Below are 15,496 nucleotides of genomic sequence, written 5' to 3' on the forward strand. Positions count from 1 at the left end.
CTCTCGTTATAGAAGTCAATGTTTCTCAAGGGTTTCTCTGGCTCATTTTCAGGGATAGGAACCTTAAAGTGCTTGAAAAGTAGGGTGAAGACCATCCCATACGGTATGCTGAATCTGGAGTACCTATGACATATTGAGATGTAGTTCAACATGAGCCTAGGAAGGTTTAGGGGAATCCCTAGCAAGATGTGGTGCATAATGGCTAGATCTCGCTCCGAAACGAAGGCGAAGCGACCGGTTTTTGGGAACAAGACCCTGTTAATTATGCTCAAAAGCAATCTCATTTCAGCATTGAGGTCTTGGGACTTAACTATGTCAAGAGGACCGCAGTTTTCTCTACCTAGGATTAGGTTTAAGGCAATCTCCCTTTGGGGATGTGAGGTCGGAGCCTCACCGTACTTGGGTATTTGCAATAAACTGGATAAAATGTCCTCATTGATTTCTACCATTGTGCCTCGGACATACCCGGTGTACCCCGAGCTCCCTAAGGCCAAACTACTAAAGATTTCTCTCATTAGGCCGGGATAGGTAGACATGTTTAGGGAACATAGGTGTTCCCAACCTTGGGCACGGAGTTTCTCTCCAATAGAGAACCCCTCACTCGCTAAGAAATGAAAATCTATGTGCCTACCTGTTGTCACTGTGCGATTCGCACAGGAGGGAGTCACGGTTGGCGGAGCAACCGGAGGAGACGGCGTGGAGGACTCTTCCCTCCGTTCCTCGTCGTTTGCCACCCTAGGACGCCTCCCACCACTACGCCTAGCTTTCTTAGGTGCCATTGATCGGAAATCTAGGGAAATGGGCAGTGATTTTGGTTCGATTTGTGGTGGAGAGAAGATGAATGCTAGGGTTTAGGGTTTCGTTGGGGACGATAGAAAGCAGCTCGGGACGGCTCGAGCTGTTTCGGCCTATTTAAAAAAACATTCATTCTGTCCCCGAGACGTCTCCGCGACTAATGCGAGACGTCTCGTCGGGGGGACGTCTCTGTGATTTGCCAGAGACGTCTCCGGCACTGAAAAATTTCAGAAGGTTCCCAATCTTTTCCCAATTCGTTTTATTCAACCTTAATGATCAATTTGATTTCTTTTGGCGAATATAAAGTGACCTTGCTTGTGATCCTTCCTTTTAATAATACATCCTATAAAAGCTTGACAATGATTTTTGAATTATCAATATTGAAATGAGGAATGTTTGACCAAATTTCGAATGCTTATGGAATAGGCTCTGAAAATATCTCTATGAAGAGTCCAAGGGGGGATGACCATCCTCCGGAAAGTCAAACAATTCGTCATCTAATTTGATAAATTCATATTTTCACTCATTAGGCACTTGGTTTCCTATATGTGACCTTGAAGTGTATTATTAGTTTGAGTAGCATTCATGTTTATCTCTAGAGCATTCAAAGCATTGCATATGTTTGAAGAGTTAAATCATTTAAGCTATAGTGTTGAAATCGAGTCATGCTTGCATTACAAATTCAATCTACTTGCTAGGATCATACAAGCACAAGGCATTCCTTAAAAAGTTGAACCTATCTTTACAAAGGGGCTTTGTAAAGATATTGGCCAATTGATTTTCAGTGCATACATACTCAATCAATACATCATTTTTCAGCACATGATCCCTTATAAAGTGATGCCTAATCTCTATGTGTTTTGATTTAGAGTGTTGGACAGGATTTTTTGTTAAATTAATTGCACTTGTATTATCACATCTAATTGGAATGTTGTCCATTTTGATACCAAAATCTTCAAGTTGTTGCTTAATCCAAAGAACTTGGGCACAACAGCTTTCGGCTGCAATGTACTCGGCCTCAGCTGTGGACAAGGCAACTGAATTCTGTTTCTTGCTAAACCAAGAAACCAAGTTAGCACCCAAGAATTGACAGGTGCCACTTGTGCTTTTTCTGTCGAGTTTGCACCCGGCAAAATCAGCATCGGAATAAGCAATTAAATTTAAATCAGATTGTTTAGAATACCATAAGCCTGCATTAGATGTCCCTACTAGGTATTTGAATATTCTTTTAACAGCTTGCAAGTGTGATTCCTTAGGACATGCTTGGTATCTAGCACACATGCAAACACTGAATAATATGTCTGGTCTACTAGCAGTAAGGTAAAGTAAAGACCCTATCATACCTCTGTACAATTTGCAGTCTACACTTTTACCTTTTTCATCTTTGTCAAGCTTGCAACTTGAGCCCATGGGTGTGCTGATTTCCTTTGCATCCTTCATCTTGAACTTCTCCAACATTTTCTTGATGTATTTGGACTGACTGATGAATATGCCTTCTTCTGATTGTTTTATTTGTAGCCCAAGGAAGAAGTTGAGCTCACCCATCATGCTCATTTCAAATTCTCCCTGCATAAGCTTAGCAAACTCTTGACAAAGACTATCATTAGTAGCACCAAAAATTATATCATCCACATAAATTTGCACAAGCAATAAGTCATTCCTTTTTCTTTTAATGAAGAGTGTTTTGTCTACATTTCCTCTTTTAAACTTATTTTCAATTAGGAAATTACTTAATCTTTCATACCACGCCCTAGGGGCTTGCTTAAATCCATACAATGCTTTATGCAATTTAAAAACATAATCTGGATGTAAGTGGTTTTCAAAACCTGGAGGTTGTTCTACATAAACTTCCTCCATTATATAACCATTTAAAAAAGCACTTTTTACATCCATTTGATAGAGTTTGAAATCCATGAAGCATGCATATGCCAAAAGTAGTCTAATAGCCTCTAACCTGGCAACAGGAGCAAAAGTTTCATCAAAATCTATGCCTTCCTCCTGATTGTAGCCTTTGGCTACTAGCCTAGCTTTGTTTCTTATTACTATTCCATCTTCATCTAGTTTATTTCTATATACCCACTTGGTGCCTATAATTGAAACATTAGGGGGTCTTTTCATTAGAGTCCAAACTTGATTTCTTTCAAATTGGTTTAATTCCTCTTGCATAGCATTTATCCAATTTTCATCTTTTTCGGCTTCTTCTAGTGATTTAGGCTCTATCTGTGAAACGAATGCAAGATAATTACTAGTGTTTTTTAAAGAGGATCTTGTCCTTACCCCTTGTGAAGGGTCACCAAGGATTAGATCCCTTGGATGACCATGTGCATACCTCCATTCCCTAGGAAGATCTTGATTTCTCGCTGGGGGTTGATCTTCTTCATCTTGCTGAATTGTAACTTCTTTGATTTCATCCTCATGTTGTTTGTCTTGTATGGAGAATTCCTTCATTCTGTCTTCAAGTATACCTGCATCACCATCTTCTTCTTTTCTAGAAGAATCTCCATTAGCTTCATCAAAAACAACATGAATGGATTCTTCAACAACGAGAGTTCTCTTGTTGAAGACCCTGTATGCTCTACTAGATGAGGAATAACCTAAAAAGATCCCCTCATCTGATTTAGCACTAAACTTACTTAGATTGTCCTTTCCATTATTTAAAATAAAGCAGCGACAACCGAAAACATAAAAATAACTTATATTGGGCTTCTTATTTTTCAACAACTCATAAGGTGTTTTCTTTAAGATAGATCTAACTAAAGCACGGTTTAAAATATGGCAGGCAGTATTGATTGCTTCAGTCCAAAAATACTTTGGTAGATCCGATTCGCACAACATGGTACGAGCCATATCTGCTAGTGTGCGATTCTTCCTTTCTACCACTCCATTTTGTTGGGGTGTCCTAGGGGCCGAAAAATTGTGATTGATACCGTTTTCTTCACAAAATTTTTCAAAATGCTGATTTTCAAACTCGGTACCATGATCACTCCTAATTGCTTTTAGTTTAAGATTAAGTTCATTCGAAATCCTATTATGAAACTTGATAAAAGCGGAAAAGGACTCATCTTTGTGGGCAAGAAATGAAACCCATGTAAAACGTGAAAAGTCATCAACAATTACAAGACCAAACTTCTTACCCCCTAGACTAGCAGTTCTAGTGGGTCCAAATAAATCCATGTGAATTAGTTCTAAGGGTTTTGATGTTGAGACTATGTTCTTAGATTTGAAGGAGCTTCTTGTTTGTTTTCCTAGTTGACATGCAGCACAAATTTTGTTCTTTTCAAAGTCTATTTTTGGTAGTCCTTTGACTAGATCTTTTGTAATCAATTTAGAAATTAAATCCATGCTAGCATGCCCTAACCTACGATGCCATAACCAGCTTGTCTCATTGACCTTGGCATCCATGGCTACAAGACATTGGCCATCCTTCATGGTGAGATCATCAAGATCTACCATGTAAACATGTCCACGCCTATGTCCCATAAGTATGATCTCATTGTCAATTGGGCTACTAATTATGCATAGGGAAGATTCAAATGACACTTTAAAGCCCTTGTCACAAAATTGACTTATACTTAATAAATTATGTTTTAATCCATTAACTAACAATACATTGTCAATAAATGAGGAGGGTGATATGGAAATTTTACCAACGCCAATGATTTGACCTTTAGCATTGTCTCCAAATGTGACTACTCCTTCTTTTGATTTCAAGGTGACGAAAAGGCTCTTGTCACCGGTCATATGCCTTGAGCAACCGCTATCAAGATACCACATTCTCTTTTTGCTCCCGGCTGCAAGGCATACCTGCAAAATAATCATGTGAAGCTCTTAGGTATCCAAGTTTTCTTGGGTCCTTCTTGGTTAGTGTAGTTGGTTTCCTTAGGCACCCACATTTTGGTTGTGTTTTTACCCTTTACAAGTGTGTTCTTATTAGTTTGAATCTTTCTTTGAATGCAAGAATAAGCTTTATGTCCACTTTTCCCACAATAAAAGCATGTAGGTTTTTCAGTTTTGACATCTTTTGCTTTTACAAAAAAGTTCTTTAGATATTTTTGTTGTTTGCTAGTTTTGTATCCTAATCCGGCTTTATTAAAAACAGCTCTTTGATTGGATAGAATAAGATTTAATTTTTCCGAGCTGTGTAAATTTCTGCACAATTGGTTTATACTTGTGTAGCTCATCTTTAAGGTCCAAATTTTCTTTAGCTAATTCTTCCTTATCATTTTTAAGGGATTCAACATTTTGTGCAAGTGAAGTATTACTATTGAGTAGGAATTTGACTCTTAGATTTAATTCCTTAATGAGTGTTTTTGCCATTTCATTTTCAATGCTAAGTTTTGAATTTTTATCCTTTAGGTCAATGATGCTATCATTTTCATAGCTCTCCTTTTCAATCAATAGGTTTTTAATGTCATCCTTTAGTTTTTGATTGGAGGCCTTTAGTTCTTTATTTTTTACTCCTAACATACTACAATCATTCATGAGTTCTTGGAAAGCTTCATATAATTCTTCTAAAGTAAAATCTGTAGTTGAGCTTTGACATACCTCATCGTCGTCGAATGCCATGAAACACAAGTTGGCGGTCTCTTCCTTCTCTTCCTCGGAGGAGGATGTGTCACTATCATCCCAAGTCGCTTTCAACGCCTTCTTCTTCTTCTTTCCATAGTGCCTCTTCTGTTGAGGGCATTCGGAGCGGATGTGTCCCGGTCTCTTGCAATCATAACATATGATTGGGTCTCTTTCTTTTTCTTTTTCCTTTTTCCAATCATTTCTCCCTCCAAACTTCTTTCTTGGGAAGGCCTTCTTTCTTCTTATGAATTTTTTGAACTTCCTTACTATTAAGCCCAAGTCTTCATCTTCACTTTCTTCTTCACTTTCACTGCTTTCTTCTTCACAAACACTTGAAGTAGCCTTGAGGGCGATTGTCTTCTTCTTTGGCACTTCTTCTTCATGTTGCTTCATTGTGAGCTCATGCGTCATCAATGAGCCCAATAGTTCTTCAAGTGCCAAGGTGTTGAGGTCTTTGGCTTCTACGATCGCCGTGACCTTCGCTTCCCAAACTTTTGGCAAGGACCTAAGAATTTTCCTCACAAGTTCTGAGTTAGTGTAAGATTTACCCAAATTCTTTAGACCATTTATTATATCAGTGAAGCGTGTGAACATGCATGAAATAGTTTCGTTGGGTTCCATCTTAAATAATTCATATTTGTGAACTAGAATGTTCATTTTAGACTCCTTGACTTGATTAGTACCCTCGTGGGTAACTTCAAGCCTATCCCATATTTCCTTGGCGGAACTACAGGTGGAGACTCTATTAAACTCATTTACATCTAGAGCACAAAACAATGAATTCATGGCTCTAGCATTGAGTTGAACCATCTTATTATCATTCTCATCCCAATCCTCCTCAGGTTTGGGAACCTGAACGCCATTAACTGTGAGAGATGGTTCGTGTGGTCCTTTGATTATAACCCTCCACAAGGCATAATCTTGTGCTTGAATAAAAATTTTCATTCTAGTTTTCCAATAGGAATAATTTGTCCCATTGAAGAGTGGAGGTCTATTGGTAGCCTGCCCCTCAGCAGGAACATTGTTGAAGGGTGTTGCCATCTTGATCTTTGGCAAAGACGGTTAGGTCTTCAAGAATATACAGAGCACCTGCTCTGATACCACTTGTTGCCCAGAGATGGTCACCCAAGAGGGGGGGTGAATTGGGTGTTTTAAAACTTTTTGTCTAATTAAACAAAACACACAAGTGTATGTGCAAAAGTAAAATTAAAGTTGTAAGCACAGTCAATCGCAAACGCAAAGGTTTATAGTGGTTCGGAGCTTCCACTGCTCCTACATCCACTCCCCAAACACCTTTAGGAATTTTCCACTATAATCAGCGATTACAGTCCGGTAGTTTTTCGAGTGAACTACCCAACTCGTTGTTTTACCCCGGGCTAACAACGAACCCTACAATCCCCCAATTTAACCTAGGCTTGGGACGCCTAACCCTTGTTCCAAGTACCTTGACTGGAACAAGCACAATATTCAAGTGTATTACAAGAATTTAAAAGCTTCTATGAAAGCAAATAAAACGATGAAGAACAACAAAACCGGAAGAACCCTCTTTGCCGTTGAAAAGCGTGGATGATGGTGGTTCTTCCGATGTGGATCACGTTGGCTTGAATGCGAGCTTTGATTGCCGAGTGGGAGTGAGTAGATGAGCACGAAATCAGATGAAGAAGACTTGAATGCTCTTGATTTCTCCTCTTGAAAGCTCCAACTCCCTTGAAACTCTTTCTCTTTCTTCTCTCTTGAATGATCTTATGTTTGGTTGGTGAGAAGTTGTTTAAAGGCACTTAAGAGCTCCTTTTTATACTCCTACAAGCAATAGATCCGTTAGACACAAAAATATAGCCGTTAGAATTTCAAACAAACCTGCAAAAATGTGTCAGTCGCGTCCCAGGCGTTCCGGAGACGTCTCCGCTTGAACGAGAGATGTCTCGGCTGTATAAAAAATCTTTTGACGATGTTGGAGTCGACTCGGCGCTTTCTGGGGACGACTCCGAAGAAGAACAGCTCGATTTCTTGTTTTTCTGTTTTTCTGAGAGAGTCGGCTCGCGTGCCTCGGGAGACGTCTCGGGATATTTGTGCTTTATGCGTGGGGACGACTCCGCGACGTCGGGGACGGCTCCGACCTTTTCTCAACGAAAAAGCAGGTCCTCTGGAATCCCTGAGAGAGTCGACTCCGTGTCCTTCGGAGACGACTCGCGCGCATCCCTTGAAATCGGCCTTTCTGCCGTCTCTGAGAGAGTCGACTCCGGAAAGCTGGGAGTCGACTCCGACCCTGCGAGATGCCTCGGCAGGTGCCGGGGACGTCTCCAGACGTCCCAGTTTCTTCTCTACGTGCCAGAGACGTCTCTGGAACAAACCGGAGACGTCTCGGCTGCCCCTGATCCGTTTTCTTCATCTCAAAAATCTTCAATAAATCCTCCGAAAAATATGGGAACATGCCTTGACAATTCTTAACAATATTCTTAGTTAAACACCTGAAATGCTCAAGTAAATTGTTAATATAAAGGGAATTATACTCTAGTGTTTTGTATTCATCAAAATCCATTAGGGGGTCAACAAAACTAGGCTCATAAGTCATAATAGCTGTAAGAGGACCAGCACAGATGTCGCTTTTTAGAAGAGACCAGCTTTAAAATGAACCAATTTTGGTTGTCTTGAGCTGTCATTGTGCAGTTCAGGCTTTTTGAATTACTTAAAGCTGGTGGACACCGGAATAATTTCTTTTTCCATTTAATTATATGCCATTGCACTGTATAAAGAATGACGAGGGTTGGGGGGGGGCAGTGTGGTGGGGGGGTGGAGGGGGAGGAATTTGCAGATCATATCTTCACAAATTTCTGGCTATTGTATATTTCTTGTTATGATAAGAAAAAGGATTCATATAATACTAAAATATGATTAATTTGAAAGGAATGTGATGTTCATCAAGGACTATTACTTGAGTCACAATTATGTGCATGTCATAGATGTTGGACTCAAGTTCATTTTCTAACTTTGAAATCATTTTCTTTTTCCTTTTTAGAATTAAAAGTGCATTTTCATGTAAAATTTATGTTGTTTAAATAAAATGAGAATTTTTATGTGTCTAAATGGAGCAATATGTACAACCATACATTCACTAAAGGGCCGTTTGTTTGCTTGCAAATCATTTCCTGCAATTTGACTAGAAGCTTTAATTGGAAATGCTGCAATTGGAATTGCAATTGCAAAAGCTGATTCTGTTTGGTTGTTTGTTGTTAAAACTGCAAATGCAATTGCAACTGTTTTGTTGTATAATGTTAAAAGGAGATGGTAACCCTGCGAATGATTTGATAGGCTTACCTCCTTGAAAATAGTAAACTGTTTTTCTTCTATAATGTAATAATTATATTATTTGTTTATAATTATAACAGAAAGTAATCTTATTATTAAATTACTATTGGATTGTTATAACAGAAAATAATATCATCTTTAATTGCTATCATAATTATATCACTCTAGGATAATTTGATATTACAATAATTAGAATATTATTACAATCATATTTATAAATTTATAATATGCATTATGATAAGAACTAATAAATATTATGAGATCGTTGTTATTTTTTAATTTTATAGATTATAATAATAATTAGATAAGTAGATTATGATCATAGTAATAATATTTACATTATAAGATGATTATTATAACATTATAACAATATTATTATAATAATATATTTTTTATTATACTATAATAATTAAAAAAATAATAATGATCATTGTAATATTATATCTGGATTATAATAAGGATCATTATGATGCAATAATAATTATGTATATTATAGTCATGGTAATAATATTTATATTATTAAATTATTATTATAATATGAGGATAATAATTATTGTAATATAATATGATGAGTTGAGTTGAATATAATATGATGACTATAATTTATATTATTAATATACTTTTTCATTATGTATAAAAATTATAATGTCATTTTTATAATTTTAATAGAAAATAAATATATTATTAAATTATTATTTGGTTATTATAACATTAATCGCTATGCTGATCATATCACTATAAATAACTTAATATTATGAGCACTAGATATGCTATTATAATCATAGATTTATTTTTAATGTGTATTATTATGATAATTAATAGTTATTATGTAGTAGAGGTTACAATGTAATTATGATTATTATTACGTTTTATATAAACCATAATAATAATTATTATGATAGAATAACAATAATTTAATTAGCATATAATGATCATAATAATAATAGTGAAACTGTTAACATTGAAACAATAAGTGTTATAGTAATATAATATTATAAAAATTTATTGATATAGTAATATGTATGTTAGTGTAATAATAATTTATGTCTCATAATGTGTTTATTAAAATAATTAGTATATTTTGTATGTTAAAATTATATAATATTAAAATTCAATAGTTGGAGGGTGGTGAAGGGAGTCCTTTGAGGGTTGCATCCAACAGCAAGAAATCCTGTAATTGGAACTTCATCTATTTTTGCCTCTAGTTGCAATTACAAGATTGGGCCCTTTTCGCTATTTAAATGTAGTAGTAGTTGTAATTGCAGGCATCCAAACAGTTATGTTGGACACTTGCAATATGCAGCATTTGTAATTGCAACCTGTCCGATTGCAGGTGAACAGACAATCCTAGAGTGGTATCAGTTCTACCAAACTATATTCTAAGAAACATAATTCAAGGATTTAACAATATGCCTCTAACTTAAATAAAAATATTTCATATGAATCATCTCAAATCTAGTTTTATACTCCTTTTATTTAAGTTTTTTCAATAATCAATAATCAAGTTTTTTCTTATTGACCTTATGACATGCAATACTGAAAACAAACTCTAACTATTCCTGAATTTGGAGATTTGTCCTGTGCTCCATTTCTGTGTAGAATGAACTTTTGATTCTTTCCTTTATTCTTATGATTAGAGAAATATAGTTGAGATGTATGAAGTTTTGATACGGAATTAAAAAAATTAATGTGATATAATTTCTTGTATCCATTTACCTTTGCAAAGGCAATTCTTTTAGAACTTTACAACATCACATTACACTGTCCCTAATAATGCCATAAACAAATCTTTGTTAAGATTTAATGGCTTATAAAATAAAATATACACTTAATCATGGTCTGCTGTGCCTGTACCGAACTCTGGATCGGTTGCCCAGTGGCATGGGTCGTTACGGGCCCGCGCCATGTTGTGTCGGGCCTGTACCGACATAGTAGAGGAGGTGGGAGAGAGGGCAGACAAGAGAGAAAAAGAGAGAGGGGGAGGGAGAGAGAAGTAGGGCCGTTGGAGGCCGGCGACTCGGGCAGGAGGTGGAGGAAGGATTCGCAGCCAGGTCCCCTATGTTGTTTGAAATAGGGTCTGCTTGCTTTTTTAATTTTGCGATTTTTAAGTGAAGTCGGCAAATCACTTGCCGACTTTACTTTAAAATCGCAAAACTAAAAAGGGGCCCGGTTTGTTGACTTCACTTAAAAATCGTGAAATTAAAACAAGCGGCTGGACTCTTGTTTCGAACGAAACAGGGAACCCGACCGTGGAGCCTGGAGGAGCGTCCTCCGCATGGCTCACCGGCCTTTGATAGCTTTAATTACTTTTTTTTTTTACATATTAATGCAGCAATTTTGCACATTAAAAATAAAATAGGCCTTACATGCCTGTACAACTTACACAAAAAATAAAAGGGAAAGATATAAGAATGATGATTGCCTACAAGTAAAGCTATACTTATATGCTTGGGTCACATTTGCATGTTATTTGCATCATAAGCTTCCTAAATTCAAGTGTTACTAATTGTCGGTAACTTCAGGTCATCTGAATCTGTAGGTCAAGTAACTAAATCTCTAGTTGTAGTGCAGATGTTAAAGTCAATAAACTTGACTAGCCTAACAATGATTATTGATTTCGCACTTACAGTCAGAATACTCTCTCCACTGATCCAATCAATGCTATCTTTGGCTGACATGCATATGTCTAATGGTGGAGAAAGAATCGAACTTTGTATTTTGACCACACAGAGGACTTTATAATTAATAATTCTGTTCGCCACATTTAAAGATTTAGATAGAATGGAATTTAACAGTTAAAAGTGTTTCATTAACATGCTGTATTTCTCATGTGACAGTGGGTGCCGGGCTGATGCTAGTGAAGCTGCCATTATTTTGCTGCCTTCGAACATTACAGTGTTCACACTTGATTTTTCAGGTTCTGGACTCTCTGAAGGAGAACATGTCACTCTTGGATGCAATGAAGTAAGTGCATACTTGATTAAAGAGTTTTATTGGTCAAATGCAAAAGAGATGCAAATAGCTAGGTTTTACTAAATCTTTCAAATTTTGTGCTGTTGCATATATTTGATTATCACAGTAACATAGCACTTCTGCATGCAGCCAATGTTTTCTTTTTATTTTTGTAAACAGGAACAACAAAAGGAATAATTTTTTAGTTATATGCACCAGTTGAGTAGCTTTTGTCATCACCTTCAACAAACTATATCATTTGATTATCCTTTAAACATATGTACAAGCATCTTCTTTTATTATTTGCAAATCTCTATATGATTTCATCATGGTATGCCATACAGTACCGTACCAGATGGTACCGGACGTGCTATACCGGTTTGGTACTGGTATTGGTATGGACGGCATACTGACTCTCAGTACGCTAAAAATTCTGTACCGTACCGTACCGATGCTATATTAGTGTGGCATCGGTACGGGGTCCGGTACCGTTACGGCGAACCTTGGATTTCATTAGGTCCACCTAATCTTGTATTTGAAAATCATCGCACTACAAAAGCTGGAGAAAATTACTGTGCGAACATTATTTCTTATTTAGGATAGGGAATCTAAAATATGATGGAACCAATGTTTTCAATATCAACCTGGACTAGCCAGTACTGGATGTACCGCACAAACTTGCTAAGGCACTAGTACTGTATGGGACCTCGATATAGTACTATATTGACATAGGATACAACTGCTATCTCCTCTCCAGGGAGATACCATGTCTCAGTACAGCGGTGTACCATAAAACCAGTATGGGGTCAGGCATTTAGATTGAAATCCTTGGATGCAACAACTACTAAAACGGAAGAAACATGATAGTATTAATTAACTGTTTGACATGATAATTTATAAGATAAGGCCCCAGGAGTTCCAGTGGGCAAAGTTGGACTGGGTTCAGCTTGACATATCCTTATCAAATTAACATCACTTCTTGGATTTGATTCTATATACAGTTGGTTTTTAATTGGTCTGATTGGGCTCATATCCAATTGAGTGAATCTGATTTGGATTTGATTTTTATGAGGTAGACAAGACTTTTTTTTTTTATTTTTTATTTGGTCTATGAACGCACATCCAGTTTTTCACTTGGTTTAGTTGGAGATTTGTGTCTTGGTTGGATTTGATGTTTAATTCATGGGTCTAGAATTTAGGTCGTTGTTGGGGTCATGTTAGGTTGGGATTGAATGTTTTATTCTTTGCTGGACATACTTGTACACCTAGTTGAAAATACAGAATGACAAATAGGCACACATGAGCATGTGCATTTGTGCTCTAAAGTTTAAAGAGAACCTCTAAATCATCTAAAGCACCAAGGCATACAAATTATGCCTTACGAAGTAACAAGTAACGGAGCATGGGTATTACACTTAGACTCTCGAGATTTGTTTTCCTTTGAATTAGACTGGAGTTCATATCTCTACAATGAATCTATAATATGTGACATGCTTTAATCTTCTAAGCAAATCAAACATTTACTATCAGATTAGCATGTATATTGATGCTAATAAGTTTGAACAAAACACATCTACTCCACCATATTAAAAGCTTTGACACTTGAATAAACTCAGTGGAACACTTAACTATGTTAAATATATATCGTAGTGGGAAATCAATTTTGGGATACATGGACCATGCTAAGTGAATTAATTAAACAACAGTTCATAATCCAATATAATTTATCAGGATAACACGCAAGAAGCAAGGGAATATTCAGTCAGACATAAGATCTAGAAACTTCGTCAGAATTGGTTTACTAAAGTTTGAGTTTTTCATTAAGTAATAAATATATCATGTTACTTTCTTGTCATAAAATAATATATAAGTGCAAGCCATAATTGGGCAAAGAAGGCGGAGATGGTAGAGAGTCAGGAGGCATATAAGGAGGGGGGTGGAGAAGGAGGGGGGGGGGGGGAGGGAGGGGAGTCGGCAGGGGTTGGAGGAGACGGGGGCGGAGATGGGGGCAGCAGAGGAGGAGGTGGAGAGGCAGGAGGCAAAGAAGGAGTGGAGGTGGGGGCGGAGTAGGCAGGGGGTGGAGGACAAGGAGGGGGGCGAAGATGGGGGTGGAGAAGGACGCAAATATGGGGGCAACCGATGTTAAAAAAATAGTGATATGAAACAAGGTTTCTATTTTCGGAGACCATGAAAAATGGAAACAGATTTCCTGTTTCCCATTTTTTTTAAAAAAGAAAGTAAAAATGATCCCAAATGGGGCCTTAAGTTTTTTGTTTTTTTGAGTCTCGACTCTTAAACAATAAAATTCTCGACCTTCAATATTCCTACCCTAGTTGCTTTGGATGCATGCCATCCTACATCTTGTAACCAATTGATCTTCCAAATATCATTAACTGAGAACCCTACATACAAGCTTCTTAAACATGGGGACCACAACTTTCTAGCTGTTCTATATTTAGTTCCTGATGCTTTACATCACAAATCTGGATGAGTTAGAATAGAAATACTGAGGCTAGAGGAAAGAGTAAAAGTAGATACTTCTTGGGAGAATGGGGATGAAGCCAGGGTGTTCGTAGCATGACAACATGCATGCAGAAAGCTTAAGGACACATTAGCTTGTTCCCATCATTTTTTTTTGGGTGCTGCTGAAGTCCCCTAAATGGCCATCCTTATTATCAGACGTACCTCCTTTAACAAAGGTAGCAGCACATGATGATGCTAAGACTAGATTCTATCTTACTCAGTGAACCTTCATGTTAAGGGAACATAAAGTTCTTTAACTATGAAGGTGGTGAAGTCGTATCATGCAGTGACTAAGTTCCACAAAGTGTTGCAAGAGACCTTTATTTGGTGCACTCATGTAAGGGTTGCTTGACTACCTTATCATTAGCACTGTTCATTGGCCAAGTCATTTAATGGCATCCCCAACCTTTAGAGTAAGCCAAATCCTTGTTTCCACATTAATGCCACTCCTCTATGCAAACCTGTCTACCGCATAATTCCTTAGAATAAAATTAATATAGCCTGCCTCATGTCCATAATTATATTTTAGACCCCGTTCCAAGGTTGGAGAACAGGTTGTGGAAGGGAAAATTCAAGTCGGGAGGGCTTATAAGGGGTTTGACTCTTCCTAATGTGAATTACTAGCATCCAACTCTCTTGTTATATCATAACGGTTCCACGAACTGTCAAAACCTTAAAAACAGGTTCTTGGAAGTTATTTTTGGGCATTCGAGGACCTTTTTTTTTTTGCTGGTCATTGTTTTGGTGTCACTTGACTTTTTTGTTGGTGGTGTTCTATTAGCACTAATCTAATACTTCTTTTGGGTGGTAATGTAGTCTTGCAAGTTCTTCTATAAGGCCTTTGGAGCAATCTTTCATCTGCCTTCCTTTTGCGCTCTTTATATCCCATGATTTAAGTAGCTGTGAAATAATAAGCTGGTGATTGTAATGGTGCCAAGAATTTAAAATGTTTAGTTGTCAAATTCTCAGATTTCAAAGTGGATCTCTTACTTCTGTCTTTGGTCATACTGTATGGCACGTTACTGTTATTAAGAATCTCTTCTGATTATAATAATTGTTATCTCCAGAAAGATGATCTTCGGGCTGTGGTCAATTGTCTGCGCACGGATGGAAATGTTTCTTGCATTGGATTGTGGGGGCGCTCAATGGGCGCTGTTACCAGGTCTTAGTCATGGATTTATACCCTTAATTGCTGTATCTAGGGCTTTGGGTCTTTAACATACTTTTATACTCGATAGTAGTGATGTCTTCACGGTGCTCTAAAAATGATCATTACAATTACTTACTGCTTTACTTATTCTTGCTTACAGCGTAACAAGCATTAGCATGCTGAAATCTGTTATCATGTTGA

General features: G+C 37.2%; 1 protein-coding gene across 1 annotated transcript in view; it reads left to right on the top strand.

Moving 5' to 3' along the window:
- LOC103712341 overlaps positions 1-15,496 on the top strand; it is a 54,186-nt gene that overhangs the window by 15,256 nt on the left and 23,434 nt on the right. Inside the window, exons 4-5 of the mRNA XM_008798835.4 lie at positions 11,508-11,634; positions 15,213-15,307. Coding sequence (XP_008797057.2) covers positions 11,508-11,634; positions 15,213-15,307 — 222 coding nt within the window. The remainder of the gene's footprint in view (positions 1-11,507; positions 11,635-15,212; positions 15,308-15,496) is intronic.

The sequence above is a fragment of the Phoenix dactylifera genome, unplaced genomic scaffold, assembly GCF_009389715.1.
Source record: "Phoenix dactylifera cultivar Barhee BC4 unplaced genomic scaffold, palm_55x_up_171113_PBpolish2nd_filt_p 000026F, whole genome shotgun sequence".
NCBI lineage: Eukaryota > Viridiplantae > Streptophyta > Magnoliopsida > Arecales > Arecaceae > Phoenix > Phoenix dactylifera.